Source organism: Myzus persicae, unplaced genomic scaffold (genome assembly GCF_001856785.1).
Source record: "Myzus persicae strain clone G006 unplaced genomic scaffold, MPER_G0061.0, whole genome shotgun sequence".
Lineage (NCBI taxonomy): Eukaryota > Metazoa > Arthropoda > Insecta > Hemiptera > Aphididae > Myzus > Myzus persicae.
This window is the reverse complement of record NW_019103861.1, coordinates 26,938-44,075: the sequence shown is the minus strand read 5'-3', so window position 1 is coordinate 44,075 and position 17,138 is coordinate 26,938. Positions and strand designations below refer to the sequence as shown.

Here is a 17,138-nt window from a genome sequence, read left to right as displayed (position 1 = left end):
CCAGTCTTGGCTTAAAAACTCATTTGAAGATTTTTTTTGAATAATTGATAAATCTATAGGACAGTATATATTTATATTAAGAATTGGCTTATTATTTCATGATTTCATCAGTGCATTTAACTCAATTATTTTATCAATACAATATTTATTTTCTATTTAAATAATAATAGAATTTACTGAAGTTTGATAATTAGTCATCATAACCCACTTTCTTGTGACACAGGTTAATCGTATTCAAAGCCTTAAATTATCCGGTCCATGTCATCAAATCATCGTTCTGTATATATTATATCATATTCTTAACACCTCGACATCATAATTGAAATGAGTAGTTTATGAGTAGGGCTCGGGACTTATTGAATTTGCATATTTTTATTAAATAGTCCAATAAATTGCTAAGTAAGACAGAAATTTGTTTCAAGTTGTAACGAATTTAAATATATCAAAAAAAAATTGCATATTTTTTGCATATTTTGAGGTTTTAATGAAAACACGCAATTTTTCACAATTAACATTTTTTTATGCATATAACATGCTATATTTTAAGTAAGACGTACCTGGTACCTATAATATTTCTTATAATAGTTAATAAGAGTTTTCTGTGCACTATCGAAACCAATTATTATCGATAAATATCGTATAAAGATAAGATATTTGAAGAGAACTTTCTGGTTTTTTTTTTAAAAATAGTCTCCTATTCACGGCTCGTCATTACTCTGCTAGCTATATTGCTCACATATCAGTCTCGTATCTTGCAGTCTCGTGTGCACTTCGTACGATCGTAATATTTTATTTTTATTTTTGTTGTAAATTTCATTACATTTTGAATTTAATTTCGTTTCGCAACAAAAATGCCTCAGCAAATAACGAGTGTTTTAGTTAAAAAATATATAAACAAATTTGGTTCAGATGTTTTTTCAGCAGACCAAAATGTATTGTTTTGTAATTTTTGTGAAACAAAAGTGAGCTCGGATAAAACGTTTATTGTCACCCTACATCTTAAGACGGAAAAACATAAGCGGGCAGCTAAGCGCGTTGAAAATTGTACAAGTAAAATACTGTTGCGGGCCTTGAGACTCTAGGCGCCACTATTCGATATATAATAACATAGTATATAACATAGTATAAGTATATTATAATATAATATATCATAATGTTATTATGGCCTTAAACCGAATATATATAATTAACATAAATATCGCAACAATATAATATAGAACATGTACTATTCGCCCCTATCCATAAATCACTGGACAGGTACACGATTAGAAATCATGGACACGAGTCGCTATTCTAAGAATTGACAACAACTATCGAAACACACACACACACACAAGCTGCACGCGCCGCTACAATCAAAGGAACCGCCACCACTTATAAGGGAGCCCGTGGGACAGCCTGAGCAGATGTATCATAGCCACGGAGACCTGAGCAACTTCTCGTCACACGCGCACACGCTATTATACTATTACTATATTTTCTGCTAAATAAACATAATTCTACAGTTCAATTTGGTACTTGTGTCTTGTTGATTTGTCTCTAAAGCTTACGGCTTTTGGAGCCTTTGAGATTACGCACACAACAATACTTACACAACCAGTTATAACGGATGCTACAAAAAAGTCTAGATTCAATCACGATCTATGTAAGGCTTTGTTGACAGCCAATATACCTTTGAATAAATTATCCAATCCATGTTTTAAAGAATTTCTATCGATGTACACTGCTAAAGATATTCCTTGTGAATCGACATTAAGGAAAGGGTATGTTAATGAAATTTATGAAAGTACAATTCAAAAAATTAGGAACTATGTTCAAAATAAATGTATTTGGGTGTCAATAGATGAGACAACCGATGTTACAGGCAGATATGTGGCAAATGTTGTTATTGGCATTTTAAATGACACTGAGAGTTGTAAGATTTTTCTTTTACATTCTGAGGAGCTGGAAAAATGTAATCATTCCACAATTTGTAAATTATTCGATAGATCAATGAACCTACTTTGGCCGAAAGATGTTCAGCACGATAAAGTATTATTATTTCATAGTGACGCTGCCCCCTATATGGTTAAAGCTGGAGAAGCCATTAAATTATTTTATTCAAATCTTTACGCATATTACTTTTTTGGCCCATGCATTTCATAGGGTTGCGGAAACTGTACGAGTAGGATATCCAAAAGTTGACAAACTTATCGCAAATGTGAAAAAGGTTTTCCGTAAAGCACATTCTCGCATTCAATATTTTAAATCAATAGCCCCATCTCTATCCCTACCACCAGAACCAATTTTGACAAGATGGGGTACTTGGATAAACGCAGCCAATTACTACTGTGAACATTTTGAGCAAATAAAATTAATCGTAAATTCTTTTGATGACAACGATGCAGTATCAATAAAAAATTCTAAAAAGTATCTCTGATCAAAATATTGAAGCCCAACTTGTATTTATTAAATCAAATTTTGGATTTTTACCCGATTTAATTACAAGACTTGAAAAACAAGAAATTCCACCAGTAGATTCCATTTCTATTGTCGAAGAAGCAAAAGAAAAATTAATTAAAATTAATGGTGAAATGGGGAAAACAATTAAAAATAAGATTGAGTCTGTTTTATCAAAAAATAAAGGCTATCAAGCAGTTTTAAAAATATCAGAGATACTAAATGGAAAAGAAGACACAGATGGATTGCCCGAAGATTGGAGTTTAAATGATCTCACGTGTATGAAAAACTGTTTAATAACATCAGTTGACGTAGAACGTTCGTTTTCGGCGTACAAAAATTTACTCACTTCCAATCGACAATCGTTCGAATTCGAAAATATCAAAAAATCTTTAATCGTTCAATGCAATTTCCAAGGAAAAATAATATACAACACTATAAACAGTAAAAATAGGTACTTAAAGAAAATTGTTTTAATTTTTCAGAGCCAGAAAACTCGGGATAAAACTTTTTCGAAAGAAACTCTGCAAACTGAAACTTTAGACTATGTTTAGTATTAAAACGTACAAATACTAATTTTTATTCACATTCGTATTATTTAAATTATTAATTATTATTTATTAAATTATATTTAAAATAAAAATAATAATTGAATTACATAATATTTCAATGCATATTTCAGTGCATATAACTTTTTTGTGTATATTTTCGTGGATTTTTGATAATATTTTAATGCATTTTTGCATGCATATTTTCATGATTTTCAATGCAACAACTTCCGAGCCCTATTTATGAGTTATTATAGTTAACGTACAAGTAGAGGTTAGGATACCTACCAATTATAACAAAATTACCATTGTAAAAAGACCAAGTGCTAAGGATAGACAAATCTAACAATAATTATTCACATATCTAATTTATTTGATATAAACAAAATAGTAAAGTTATTTTAGGTAACATTTTAATATATAAAAATATGTAGATAGGTTAATAGTTTCCGAAAAAATTTTCACCATCAAGTTGCCTAACATCTATGTAAAGAACCTAGTACCTATATGATATTATTAGGTATCAACAATTATCGTAAGTATGACAAAATATCTACCTACACGTTAAAATAATAGGTATTATTAAGAAAGTCTAAAACATATAAGACAAAAGTAAATACCTGTGTTAATCAAAATTAAAGTTTACTACAAAATGTAGTTATACTTACATTTTGTCTTCTGTTAGAATATCTAACTTTTTTTGTACACTTTCATACGTACCTACCTACAACAATTATGACATGTGCCTATTGTACCTATACATAATGTTTTTTGTCATATATTGTTAATGAAACTTTCTTTGAAAACCGTTTCTGGAACAGTAATGCGTGGTGTCCATATTTTCTACTTCTAAATATGTAGGTAAAGTGATCTCGGAACGTCTCGCGAAGTAAAATTTTAACCTTTAAGGCTGGCTCGACTCGTCTTTTATAGTAAGGGGCAATATGTAGGCAATATGCAATTCGCTGCTACCGCCGATGATTAGTGTAATAGTGAGAGTGTGATTGCCGACTAAAAATGATTAATTTTTTTGTAATTAGATAGAGGAAATAATTGTACTGGGTAATTTTAAATTTCATTGCTTAAAACAAACATAATAAAAATTTAATTTTACTAATTTTTTGGTAAAATTCTTTCTACAAATTTTTTAATTAAAAATCGCGTGTTATACGGTCAAGTCCAATGCACCTCCTGTAAGAAGTGTTTCTCTTTCCCCAAAAAATCATCAAAATCCGATCATTCTAAATGAAAGTTTTTTCTGTAAGGCATGTTTTTGAACAAAAAAAATGGTCCCTTAATGTTAAAACATACATTTTTAATTTGGTTGGTAAATTCAAATTTGCTGTGCATTATACATTTCGGGGTGACATTTTCAGTTTCTCGACTGATGTAGAGGCGGGTCGCGGGTCACGGGATAAACTCCTCCAAATAGACCATAAAAAAATGATTTCAAAAGGGTTATATAATTAATCAAATATCAATGAAACGTATGTATTCATTAAGTGAAAATGAGTTTGTAAACATTTTATATGAATTTTCCTATTCAATGTGTTTATTTCTTAACGCAACAACGAATAACATTATTTGTTACAGATATTTTCATAAAAATTAATTTCAAAACTTCAAATACTTACTTATACCTATAGCCTAAAAAACTATACACAATTGGTGGTAGGTACAGATTATGATATTTACTAATTAATCAAACCATGTCTACATGCGTCTGATGTCTGAAAATAATTACTTTATTTTTTACAATCGAAATCTCATCATTACAAAAATAAATTAGGTTAGGTACAAGTAGTACAATAAATTAAAGGTACTATAATAATAGACAAGTGTATTATGACATTATAATATTATGGGAAGCAGAGAGTGGTGGATAGGAATCAGTCAATACGTCTAAATGTTTAAATAAGTACATTTTTCTACCACCACTCAAAGTCATATTTCTGCTTATGACAATATAAACATAGACAAGTGCGCTCTAACATCGAATCGGTGTAAGTCAATAAATACCTAAAAAAAACAATATTTTGAGATTTTCCTGTATGAAATACGAAACCAGATTAATTTAAAGTGTAATAAAACATGATCGTCCTTAAACCTGACTTTCGGATGCTGCGGTATACCTATAGAAAGTAGAAGGACCTGTTTTAATGTGTCTATACAATCTACATCACCATATTTATATCATCATATTTATAAGCACCACAATATGAACTATCTGTACCATCGGGATAACTAAATCCGACATTCCGGGGATGCTAAAACTGTTGGAAAGTTTTTCTAATCCATTTTTTCCAATCAATTTTTCCCAACTTTACTTTTCCCAAATCTGATATTCATCCCAATTTAATTTCTCCAATTTCAATATTTACCATAAACACATTCTCCAGGTATATATTTTTACAAATTTAATATTTTCAAAAAAAAAAAATCCTAATCTAATCTGAGCCATTTGTAGTGTAGTCATGTCAAGTCATTAAGATAATAGTCTGGAGTCTGGACTAGTGGTACGCGTATGTAATTATGGAACCAGTACCATACAGTACTACGATTGGAAAGAACTAATGTTAACAAAAAATAAGGAAGCGTCGTAAAATGGTACGAGTGTACGACAAAAAGTAGGCTAACAAATATATAACATATTGTTTCCAAGTACGACGAATTTATTAATGACAATGGTATCATTTGATACCTCTACTATGGTCATAATTAAAAATTTTAAAACACTCATTTATTTATACTCCTTTTTTTATTATACTTATAAGTACATTTTAAAATTAACATTTTATAAATAGTTTGTATGATGATTTATAATTTTGTAATTTTATCAATTTGTTAATAACAATGATATTATTGCAAACCTCACAGCCATTGGTCATAATTTAAAATGTTAATACACTTTTATATTTTATTTACCTGTACTAATTTTTTTATTATACGTACTTGAACATTTTAAAAAGAACTTTTTGGGGAAAAAAAATATGTGAAAAACAGATTCGGAATAGTGTCTCCCTACCATGTTAGCCTTTGTATAGTTTTGACCATCGGTTATTGTAACCTATTTTCCTTGGTCCCTTGAACATCATTAGAAACGATTTCTACTGTTATTAAATATTTTGTGGAGACAATATTATTCCTTATCGAGTTACCTGCAGTAATTTATATGTATACCAATAATCATCAGGATCAATGTGAAATTTAAACCAAAAAATTGAATTTTATCGGACAAACTGCTCTGCAAATACAATAATCATTACTAGAAAAAAAAAGTGGTAACTCCAAATCACTTACTGCTTTTTGTTATTTTCTTATCTGTCTATAAATGCATTTCTAATAAGAAAAGCTCAATTTTTATCACATGCAGGAACCGATAGAGAATACCTATCGACAGACACCCGAAAGTCGATTTTTACAAAAAAAAAAATAGATTTACTGCTTGTTGGTGGCTTACGACATCGTTTTTCACGATAAACGTAAACTCGACGCGAACAAAGTATATAGGTATAGTAATTTTAATTGTTGATCAGACACTACTGCAGTACATCTTATAATTAATATTTTATAAATTAAATTTAAACATGTGATGATAAGCGTAGCGGTGGGCTCGTCTCGGCATTAATATGCTCCGTAATTACTGTAATAATCGTCGTTATTATTGTCGTCGTAATAGTCGTCCTCTGCGTCTTCCTGTCGGTAATCCGGAGGGGCCAGCACTCCGCCGCCGAATTCTTCGGCAGCGTCTCCCAAGCCGATCATATTGGCGAAACCGTAAATCAGCCTGTAGAATAGTAACTTGATGAACTTCATCATCGTCGTATCCTGCTTTTTCTTCAACTTGCCACCGTAGGTCCACTAAAAAAATTGCACGCAGACGTATAAAACAAAAAAATTGACAACAGTGTCGAAATGTTTGTACAGTTTGTTCCGTTTTTATTGGTACAATATTTAACGCCAACTCACTTCTATCAGGCAAAACAGGGTGAGACATAGGGCTAACGCCAGGTGACGTCGCAGCGTCATCGTCGCGGTAAAGGAAGATTGGCTGCAGATTGGACAATAAATATCTTTTGGTTTTTCACATCACGTCAAGCCTGAAAATTAATTAGAAATATGAATTACTAAAGTCGAAAGCGCCTGAGCGTTTTATATACATGTAAAGGACGATCTTTTAAGGACGCTTACCTCCGCGTCTCCCTTAAATAGAACATTTGTTCAAATTCTGATTTTTAGAATTTTTAAGTAGCCCTGAAGACCGTATTTTTAAATGTCTGATATTTTTTGTACAACTATTAGGAGTGCGAGCGATACAAACTTTTATTTTTCAAATGGGAACCCGCCTTTTTACTGAAAATTATTTAGAAGATGATTTTTTTTAGATGTATCTAAATCAAAATTCTAATGTGTAGTTTCTGAGTTATTAAAATGTTATGCTATAAAGATAATAATCCCTAAGAATGGGTTTAAACAACAAAATAAAACTATACGTAATGTTAGATGTACCTAGTATTTATTATACTTGGATCATTTTCACAAATTATTTATATTGATAAATCAATAGTAGGTAATCGCTAACTTTTTCAAATCGTCTAAGCCCCCATCTACTTAACCCATTACCAAAGACATATTATCCTTAAAATACAAAGTTTCATAACTCAAAAATTATACTAGCTTAAAATTTGTAAATTTAAATGTTTAAATTGTTTTGAGACAGTATTTAGACAAATCTATTGTCATACTATAAAATTCTAAGTGTACTCAAAAATCATAAGAATTGCTAACACGGCAGCCCACTCTCCCTTTATATCCACCAATAGAAGAATAAGAAGCATAACATCTATATTGGCTGTATTATTGTTTTTTTTTCATACAAATAGGTACAAAAAAAAATTGAATTAAGTAAACTAATAATCGAAATAAAAAAAAAGTTATTTTTAGCACATAAGACTAGCCTATTGCGCCAACTATTAATAAATAATAATATTATATTAATAACATTTTTAAAGAAAAAATGTAATTTTTCAGTTGGATATAATATATGGACGTGTTATTTAAAATGTAGAACGTTTTTAATTATTTGATGCACAAGTGCATATGCATATTTTTATATGCATATACTCGTATTTGATGATTTTTTAGTGCATAAAAGTCCTTGCTCTACAGTAATCATATATTATTACAGTCATATATGTATTCTGTAAGCAGTGCATCTGTGTTTACTGTACCTCAGTACCTAATAACCTACCTAAGACCTAATATATTTTCAAATATTCCCATTAATCCCTGTTATTAATGCCTGACCGTTAATCGAGAACTATAACTTATAAGTCATTAAAGACACATGTTTTGAGACTACAGCGCAGAGACAGAAATATTATAATCAGTCCGTCGTTGTGTCAGGTCTTCTTAAATTTGATTGTAAATACCCACAAGGAAATCTTTTAGGTATACATTTATATTATATCACGTAACATATTATTATTATTATTATTTTTTTTTCTAATGAGTCGAGATCACCCATCCGGGAACTAGTGACACTGGTCGATGTTTGACCTCATAACACGTTTTGTGACGGAGGCCGACCACCGCGCCACACCAGGCCACATATTATTTATTTATTACGACCAAGACGAGCAAAAGTTACAGAGTAGGTGTATATAAAGACAAAGAATTGACTATATAATTCGACGAAAGATATTGTTATTTATTTTTAAAAAATTAATTACATCTATCACGTTCGCAATGTATTATAATTTATAGGTACTAACTGTCATCTGTCGGTATTCTCCGATATCCGGACAATTATTGTCGGAGTGAAAAAAATAATAACGGAACCGCCTAAAACTGGTCTCCGATAGACTAGATTCTCCGACGTCCTTGACTTTCTAACGATATTTTATTATGTTATGCACCACGCGTGTTTATAAATACAATACAGTATTATACAGGGTGATTCGCCAAGTGTACTCATCCCCATTTTTACCTTTTGAAATTTTTAAACACACTCAGAGGCCGCAATATTTAAAAATTACTGAGATTTTGTGCAAGGAGTGTCCTAGTGTGGAGTTCCACACTAAGCTTGCTTTTGTTTTTCAAATGACTCAAACTCCTTTTTCGACAGTATTTAGTAGATAATTTATTTTTTCATCAATTTATTGATCACATAGAAATGATTTTACGAACATTTAAAATATATGGTATAGTTTTCATTATACTTGGAACATTTTTACAAATTATAAACGTTGATAGAAACGTCGTAAATCTTCAGTGCACAAAATCAAGTAATTCAAAAGTTACTGGTTGGAATTTTTCGATTTTGATACCTACTTTAAAATCATTTAAAAAAACTATCCCCTAAAAATAATGTACAGTGGAAAAAGTGGGTTCTCATTTGAAAAAAAACCAAAAGTTTGTGTGTTCGCTGCAGGACACTGCTGCTCGAGTGGTACAAAAACCTCGGGAATTCGAAAACATGGTCTTTAGGAGTACCTATACCTAGGAGTATTCGTGAAATCACATTTTAAAGACAAAAATCGAGGGCGAGCTGCATGCTCGTCGAATCACCCTGTATATATTATTGTACGTAGCGGTATATAATAATATAGTCGTCCAATTTAATATAACATAAATGTGTGTACACTCCACGGTGCGCAATCATTTATTTTATTATTAAGACTATAATACAATGCAACTGAACATCATATTATTATGTTTTATATTTAGTATTTTATTTTCTCATCGGCACCCCCGTAGTCCGGCGCGATCGACGGCCCTTCGCTTTTACCTGCAGCGGTTTCGATTTATTCAAATGACGCCGCCGCCGCCACGTCTATACGCTATCCATTATCTACGGAACAATGAGCTATCGTAATGACAATTGACAATAATATAATATTGTTGTCCGCCGACAGACTTCCATTAATCAAACACCACGTTGAACAATGGTCATCATCGCTGCAGATGAGCGCGTGTGTCCAAAGCCATCGATTCTATTATCTGTATATGGCCGAGGACCCCGCGAAAACGCTCATTATTGTGATAAATACCGGTTGGGCACATGAATTAACGTCGTGTACATTATCGATTATTATTAATCATATTATTACTGTGTGTGTGATGTATTTGTCTTACACAGGCGTCGGACAGAGTTTCTTTTCGGTTAGCAGTTTCACACTTTTCTCGTCTAACAATAATAGTAAAACGGTTATGTGAAACGAAGTCGTGCGCGAAGATGCGACCTGCGCAACAGCCGAGTTTAATTTGGCGCGAGACTTCAAAAGATCTGAAGCCTTATCAGATGATTTTACCCCTTTAAAAAGTTGGACAAAATTTAGCTGTCCGGAATACTTATTTTGTGAAGCGTAATGTCTTTCAGGGATCGTCGTAGTAGAATCAGCTATTATTTTTTCGTCTTTTAGAACTATCTGCAGCACATTCGTTAAAATGTTTAATAGGTCTACCACTGTTTAACGACGTTGAAACATTGTTATTATTATGGTTAGGTATATTTTGAAGTGTGAATCAAGCCATTCAGTATGAATTGTATTAAATTTATTATTATTCCGGCAAGCTTTTATCCATTTTTTTGATAATACTAAAGAAAAATTTTAATTTGCACTTTCTATTGCTTTGATATAAACACCGTTCCACTTCAAACCATTGAATTTATCTTGAATAAAAATAAACATTAATTGTCTTGTACTAACAGTTGTCACGGATTGCATAGAACATTTAACATTTAGTACAGTTCACGATTCAAAATACATTTTTTACGCTTATTTTTAGCTATACTAGATCAACTTAAAATACGTAATAAAAACCGATTTAGCATAATTATATTTACCAAAAAATATTGAAAATATGTATAGATTTTCTCTTACCTTCGAACTGGCTATCCATTACATCAAATAAAGCTTATATTTCATATTATACAAATTACTTAATTTGATAAGTAATATTTTACTATAATAAAAGAATTAAAAATAATTCAAGTGTATATTCTCATAAAAATAGACTACATTGTTTTTTTAAAGTATGTTATGATAAATATGTTCTTTCAACTGCACGTTTACACAACTGCAGTCTACACACTGACTAATGACAAGACGTTTAAATGAATATTATCAATATAATTTAATTGGTCATCGTAAAAATTATCTTATTTGTTTATGACATAAAAATACCCAATTAAAATACCAAACTTCATAAATTTCTTACACAATTCATGTTTGTTGCAAATATTACGATAAACCTTACAGAAATAATTTCTGTACGCTAAAATCCCCTATGGATGCAAAAAATAACATTTTCAAAATCCTGGGAATTTTCTTTATTTTATGTACATATCAGATTTTGGGTAAAATAGAGTAATTTTTATTTACACGCTTCAGAAAAAAATATAAATCTTAAAATTTAAAATATTGCCAAATAACGGGATTGTAAAAAAAATTTAAATAAATATATTTTTATCTGTCCAATGCAATTAATACACATACAGGAAATAACATGAAAAAAAAATTATATTTCCCTGATAGGTCTATCTATCTATCTATATCTACTCGTATGTAATATTAGCTGTCCCACCAGGCGTTGCTCATTCCAAAATCATTATTATTATTAGAGTATCAAGTAATAGTACCTATAATATACATTATACATACCTACTATAATTCTTTATTTAAGTTGGCTTTGTTGAACTTGAAAATAATATTGTGGGCCGAGTGGTTCATCAAATATTAGTAGAAATAACAACTATTTCTGATTTTTGGAGAAAGTCCCCGAAAAATGGGTCACGAACAACTAATTTCGAGACTGTTATAAGTCATAAAAAACAATATTGATCAAGATTTAATTTTAAAGACAATATAAAATGTGTACAAAGTAACAATACTTCAATAATACTTAATAATTTGGCGTTTGGTCCGTTTTGCAATATCCTTAGTTAATTTACATTTTAGTAATTTAGGGCATACATTTTCCAAAGGCCTATAAGAGGTTAACATGTAAACACGCTCCCATTTTTTAGTTAATAATATAACAGTAAGCAGAAGGCAATTTTAATTGTCCACTTAAATACTCGTAGGTTTAAAGCGCAGTAACATTTTACAGAGAAAAACAAACCGTGAAACTAATTAAAATTATTAATTAATATTAATACTAATAGTTCGTACCACTCGTGGCACTACCGGCTATACCTATGTCCTATTTTTATTTTATTTTATGAAACAAAAATCAAAAAAGTAAACTGTCAATGATATCATATAGAGTGAGAGATATACCTGAGATCTTTTAATAATGATTTTTCCCAAATATGATTGGAAAGTTTTCTGCAAGTCCTATTTTGAATAATAAATTAGGTACTTATTCTCGACCGACAAACACAATAAATGGAAACATTTTGAGTTGAGACTAGATTTTTTTATCGTTAAAATTATGTTACCTAACCGTCTTTAACACTATAGCTGATACTTTTTTTATGTTTATTAGTTTTCTATAACTACTATATATACTATCAATAGCCTCAAGCCCAGATGAAGGATCAATTTGGCCCCGGGGTACTACACATACTTAGTGGGCCTCTTTCATTTTGAACTTAAAAAAAATTGTACCACTACATTTTAACTACTGTGCAAAAATAATAATTATATATATATTATTATAATTCTATGATTTTGTACTAGGTACCTATATCTATTATACCACGCACAATCATACACGATAAAGATAATTGTATCTATGAATGCAATGTAGTTCACAACTTTCATTTTATAAACTTCACATATTTTCAAAAATATTATTTTAATATCAATTTAATATTTATTATCAATTAGTAATTTTTCGTGATATAAAATTAAGAACATTTTATTTTATAAATACTTGCTATTACATACTAAAATAATTTTATTTTGAAAAAAGTTTTGAAAGTATTAGAAAGGTCCCCCTTAATTCAGACTTGCTTAAGACTGTATAATAAGTAGTGCTTAGGTCCTAGATAGTTATACAAAATACCCTCGTAATAATTAAGCAGATATGCCTAATAGCATTGAGTTTATATTAAAAAATACTATACAATATAAATTATAAAGCCAATGATAATAGGTAGTATAGTTAATTAAAAATCTGATAAATTCTATAATGCCTCATCTATTAAATAATTTATAAAAGTAAATGAAAACAATTAGCTTTATGACGAATGTCTTGGGACGCCGCTGCCACAGCGCACTTACCTAGTAATGTCAAATTGCATAATTTGATTATTTTTGAGACATTTCTGAAATCTATATGTAATTTAAAAATTAAATATTTTTTCAAAATACAACTTGAATTTATTTATTGGTATTGGTCATTGGACATTGGTATAATAAAACTTCAAAATTAGATAAGATATAATAATCACAATGCTCTCAAAACAAAATTTACGTAAATAAAAACTTGCTATAATATTTTTAAGATGAAAATTCTTCAGGAAATTTCTGATTTACATCACTATATATACCGCATAAGTACCAATTATACAAGTCTGTAATATGATATATTATATTATTCTGGTAATATCGTAATATTAATTAATGAGTATAATGAGAAATTCCTAAATATGTATAGGTAGAACACTTGACGTTACAATGTGAAACTATAGTAATAATGATAATGATTTAGGTACAATAATCCGTTTACGGTATTTTATGTTTAACTGTGTATGAAATTGGTGTATCAATCACAATAATGAATTGGGAATAATTGTTATGTATCGTTAAATTAAATCGGTTTTAAATTTGATTTGTGCTAGAAGTCTAACTTAGAACGCATGTTTTCCACGAACTCATTAATGAGTTATTTTGCGTCCGAAATCCAGACAATTACAAAAAAGTAATAAATTATTAAGTTGTTTCATAATTGCAGTACTGACAATGGGCTTAAAAAAATATCCTATGTAGGTACCTATGATAGCCGATAGGTACCTATTTTTTGTATGGAAAATGCAGGTAAAAAAATTTTTTGTAGTGGGTATCCTTATCTAATTTTTAAAGATTCAAGTGACATCAATAGGCAGCGGTGCCCCTCAAATGTTTACCAAATCCCCTCAAAATAATATTGTTATGTTAGTTTCTTAATACATAGTAGAAACTCGATTACCGTCGTTGTCGGGATGTTTAATCTTATAGACGTAATTATAATATTATGCATACTTTTTTGTTTTAAGACAAAATCAATTTTAGTTTGGACTTAGAACATTCTAAAATAACATTTGAATGAATTCTAAGCGGACTGTTTTGTATATTAAAAACATAAATTTTTATTCCAATTTACCAACTGGATATTGATCTATTAATTATCGATGTGGACTTTGAAAACAAGTTTAGATTTCTGGTCTTGAATTATTTAGATTCTAGCGACAACTTTCAAGCAAATTTGGACATTTAACATTTTAATGTCTCAACGACCAAACTTTGAATTGTAAAAATATGTAAAATGCAGATGGGTATATTTTTGATTATTCAATTATTTATGCTTTTTTAAGACATTGAAATCCGTTTCCAACATCTAAACTCATATGATTTATTTTAATACCAATATACGGCTTGAAAATGTAATACAAGACGTCCGGATTCCTCGTAAAATAAGTTCATCACACTGGAATTTTAAAAAAAAGTCGAACTTAAAGTGCCATAATCAACTATTAGCAAAAATCGTTCACAGGAATTGCGGAATAAAAATCCCCAGAAAAAATAAGCCCTAATAAATAAAGAAGAAGAATGCAAACAAAAATTACCGACCATTTATAGAATAAAATATTTCTGAGACATAATATTATATTATTCTACACAGAATTTTTGAATGCAATACGTAGATTGAATAAATTCAACATTACTATTTTCAATTGAAAAAAAGTACACTTATGATTAATTACGATATTATTTTATTAATTAATATTTATGAGTTCAACAACAGCTATTGAAAATCAATTTTTGTCATGTTCAGTTCATCATCGAAACAATACCATGTGCATAGTGCGCCTAACTATACAATAATTACAAGTATTTAGTCACACATTTTAGTATTTTACTAATAATTCTAATTCACAAATTATTATTTTATTTATCTGTCAAACTCGGGTGGCTCGCATAATCAGGGATAGAATTTTTATTACATTCCTTTCAAAGTATTTAAAATAAACATACACGATGACGTCGTACATCAAGGCGCCTCCAACCGGACTCCTATTTTAATTTAGAAATTAGAGCACCTACAATCTACATGTTTAATGCCTTATTTTTACGTTTTAGCTGAACGAATATTTAAATACATTTATGATTCTGAACAGAACAACGAATGTATTGATTTTACAATGATGTGTTATTTTTTATTATGATTTGCCTATGTGTACATACAAGATGGTAGAACAAATTCTGAAAAATGGTTAGATCTGTAACTTTAAGAATGGTTTCTGACAGATAACTGGTAGGAGGTAGTGGATAAAATTATAGTTTATACTTTTGAGTGGTTAAATTAAAAAAGGTCATTATTTAAAAAAAAAAAAAAAAACTGGTACCTAAATATAAAAAAATTAAGGAAGTACATAAACACCATTTTTGTTTACAAATATCTAGTAAGTTCAAACATGGTGCATATGTACAATACAAGTTTTTAAAAAATGTGGATAAAAAACAATGTGGTTATTAATATTTGATGTATAGTTGTGCACAAATATCAAGGAGGTGAGAAGAATACTAAAAATAGATAATTTCCCGATGAAGGTAGAAAAGTACGTACATCTAATACAAGACATAATCAGGATGTCAGTACGATATTTGTTTTCTCTCTTAGACTTAGACCTATCACGTAGGTACAACATAGATAAACGCTTTCACTTAAAATCATTTTTATGATTTTTGAGTGATCTTATAGAGTAAAATCACCTATTACAGAAATTATGGAGAATAATATTTTGAGGGTTTGACGTATTGATTTTATATTTCCTTATTTTTTGTGACTTTGTATTTAGCTTACAAAATAAAAAAAATTGTAAATTTAAATGATGTTTAAATTGTTTTGAGACATAATTTAGTCAAATCAATATGTCATACTTTGGAAAATATTAGTCCCTACAGTGTTTGTAGAAGGTGATTTTACTCAAAAACTTAAAAAAAATTATTTTGCGTAAATGTGTAGTCTATGTTGTGCTTGGGCCTGAGGGAGAAAACAAACAGTACGCTGACATTCCTCTTAAGACTATAGGTAGTAAGAATAAAGTGACAAAAAAGACTCGCGCCCAAAATTGAGTAGATATACTTAAAAGGTAGTGTGGTCAATTAGTTTGATAAATAATATAATCTCCACATTATACAAAATAATTTAAAAGTGAATAAAACAACTATACATAAATGCCGCATGTCGTATGAACAAAAGTGAAAATAAAATATTATTTTTATACATTTAATGGGAAAACAAAATATATAATCATGACATAGGTTCATAAAATATAATAATTTAATAATTTAATAATTTAATCTGTAATATAATTTCTCTACATTAAATAATAACTAATGTAAATTATACACAATAATAATGTTAATAATGTGTTTACTGCTCTCATGTCGTAACGTGTAACGTGTAATTATTATATTATTTTAACCTGAGGTACCTATACATAAATACCTATTAATAAATCATACACATTTTCAACTATTTTAAATCGTGTACCTTCTATTATGTGAACACTGAACCTCTATATTTATAAATTGTCAGTTAACTCTATATTTGTTTGATATAAAATTAAAAAATAAATTATTCCAATGCACAAATAATTAAAAAATGGGTCGTACCGTAGTACCTATACAGAAAAAAACAATTAATTTTTGTATAAAAACGTCGTACACTCACCTGGTAACTATGTACCTGCACAAAAATATACTGCAAAAATACGATCGTGGAATCAATTATTCTTCATGTTAACTAAGACACGCGATTCTGCAGGGAAGGTAAAGAGAAAATAAACAGTGAATATCAACAACTGATAAACTTGTGTTCAAGCATAAGCGGCCAAATTTGTTGGGTATTTAATACAATATATTAAAATATTTAACGATGACGAGTACCTCGTAATGATTAAGCTCGGTCACGACTAAACGCGAACACATTGTCCGA

General features: G+C 29.6%; 2 protein-coding genes across 3 annotated transcripts; one reads left to right on the top strand and one right to left on the bottom strand.

Moving 5' to 3' along the window:
• The first annotated feature begins 930 nt into the window (after window positions 1-930).
• LOC111035537 lies at window positions 931-3,029 on the top strand. The gene is made up of 4 exons (XM_022317188.1): window positions 931-962; window positions 1,506-1,763; window positions 2,146-2,300; window positions 2,398-3,029. The coding sequence occupies exons 1-4, from the start codon at window positions 931-933 to the stop codon at window positions 2,991-2,993; spliced, it is 1,041 nt and encodes a 346-aa protein (XP_022172880.1). The 3' UTR covers window positions 2,994-3,029.
• Window positions 3,030-6,277: 3,248 nt separating this feature from the next.
• Window positions 6,278-17,138, bottom strand: LOC111035540. Of its 2 annotated transcripts, none has more exons than XM_022317192.1 (3): window positions 16,875-17,138; window positions 6,957-7,087; window positions 6,278-6,848 (listed from the first exon to the last, which is right to left on the bottom strand). In XM_022317192.1, the coding sequence occupies exons 2-3, from the start codon at window positions 7,014-7,016 to the stop codon at window positions 6,612-6,614; spliced, it is 297 nt and encodes a 98-aa protein (XP_022172884.1). In that variant the 5' UTR covers window positions 7,017-7,087; window positions 16,875-17,138; the 3' UTR covers window positions 6,278-6,611. The 2 variants fall into 2 exon arrangements, with proteins under 2 accessions (XP_022172884.1, XP_022172883.1); XM_022317191.1 differs by lacking the exon at window positions 16,875-17,138 and adding an exon at window positions 10,874-11,092.

Bases quoted from the DNA above. Each gene is read 5' to 3' on its own strand.
- LOC111035540 (XM_022317192.1), bottom strand. From the start codon at position 7,016: ATGACGCTGCGACGTCACCTGGCGTTAGCCCTATGTCTCACCCTGTTT. The intron at 6,849-6,956 runs GTGAGTTGGCGT...CAATTTTTTTAG, and splicing joins CCCTGTTTTGCCTGATAGAA to TGGACCTACGGTGGCAAGTT.
- LOC111035537 (XM_022317188.1), top strand. From the start codon at position 931: ATGTATTGTTTTGTAATTTTTGTGAAACAAAA. The intron at 963-1,505 runs GTGAGCTCGGAT...ATAATTCTACAG, and splicing joins GTAATTTTTGTGAAACAAAA to TTCAATTTGGTACTTGTGTC. The intron at 2,301-2,397 runs GTACTTGGATAA...AGTATCAATAAA, and splicing joins ACCAATTTTGACAAGATGGG to AAATTCTAAAAAGTATCTCT.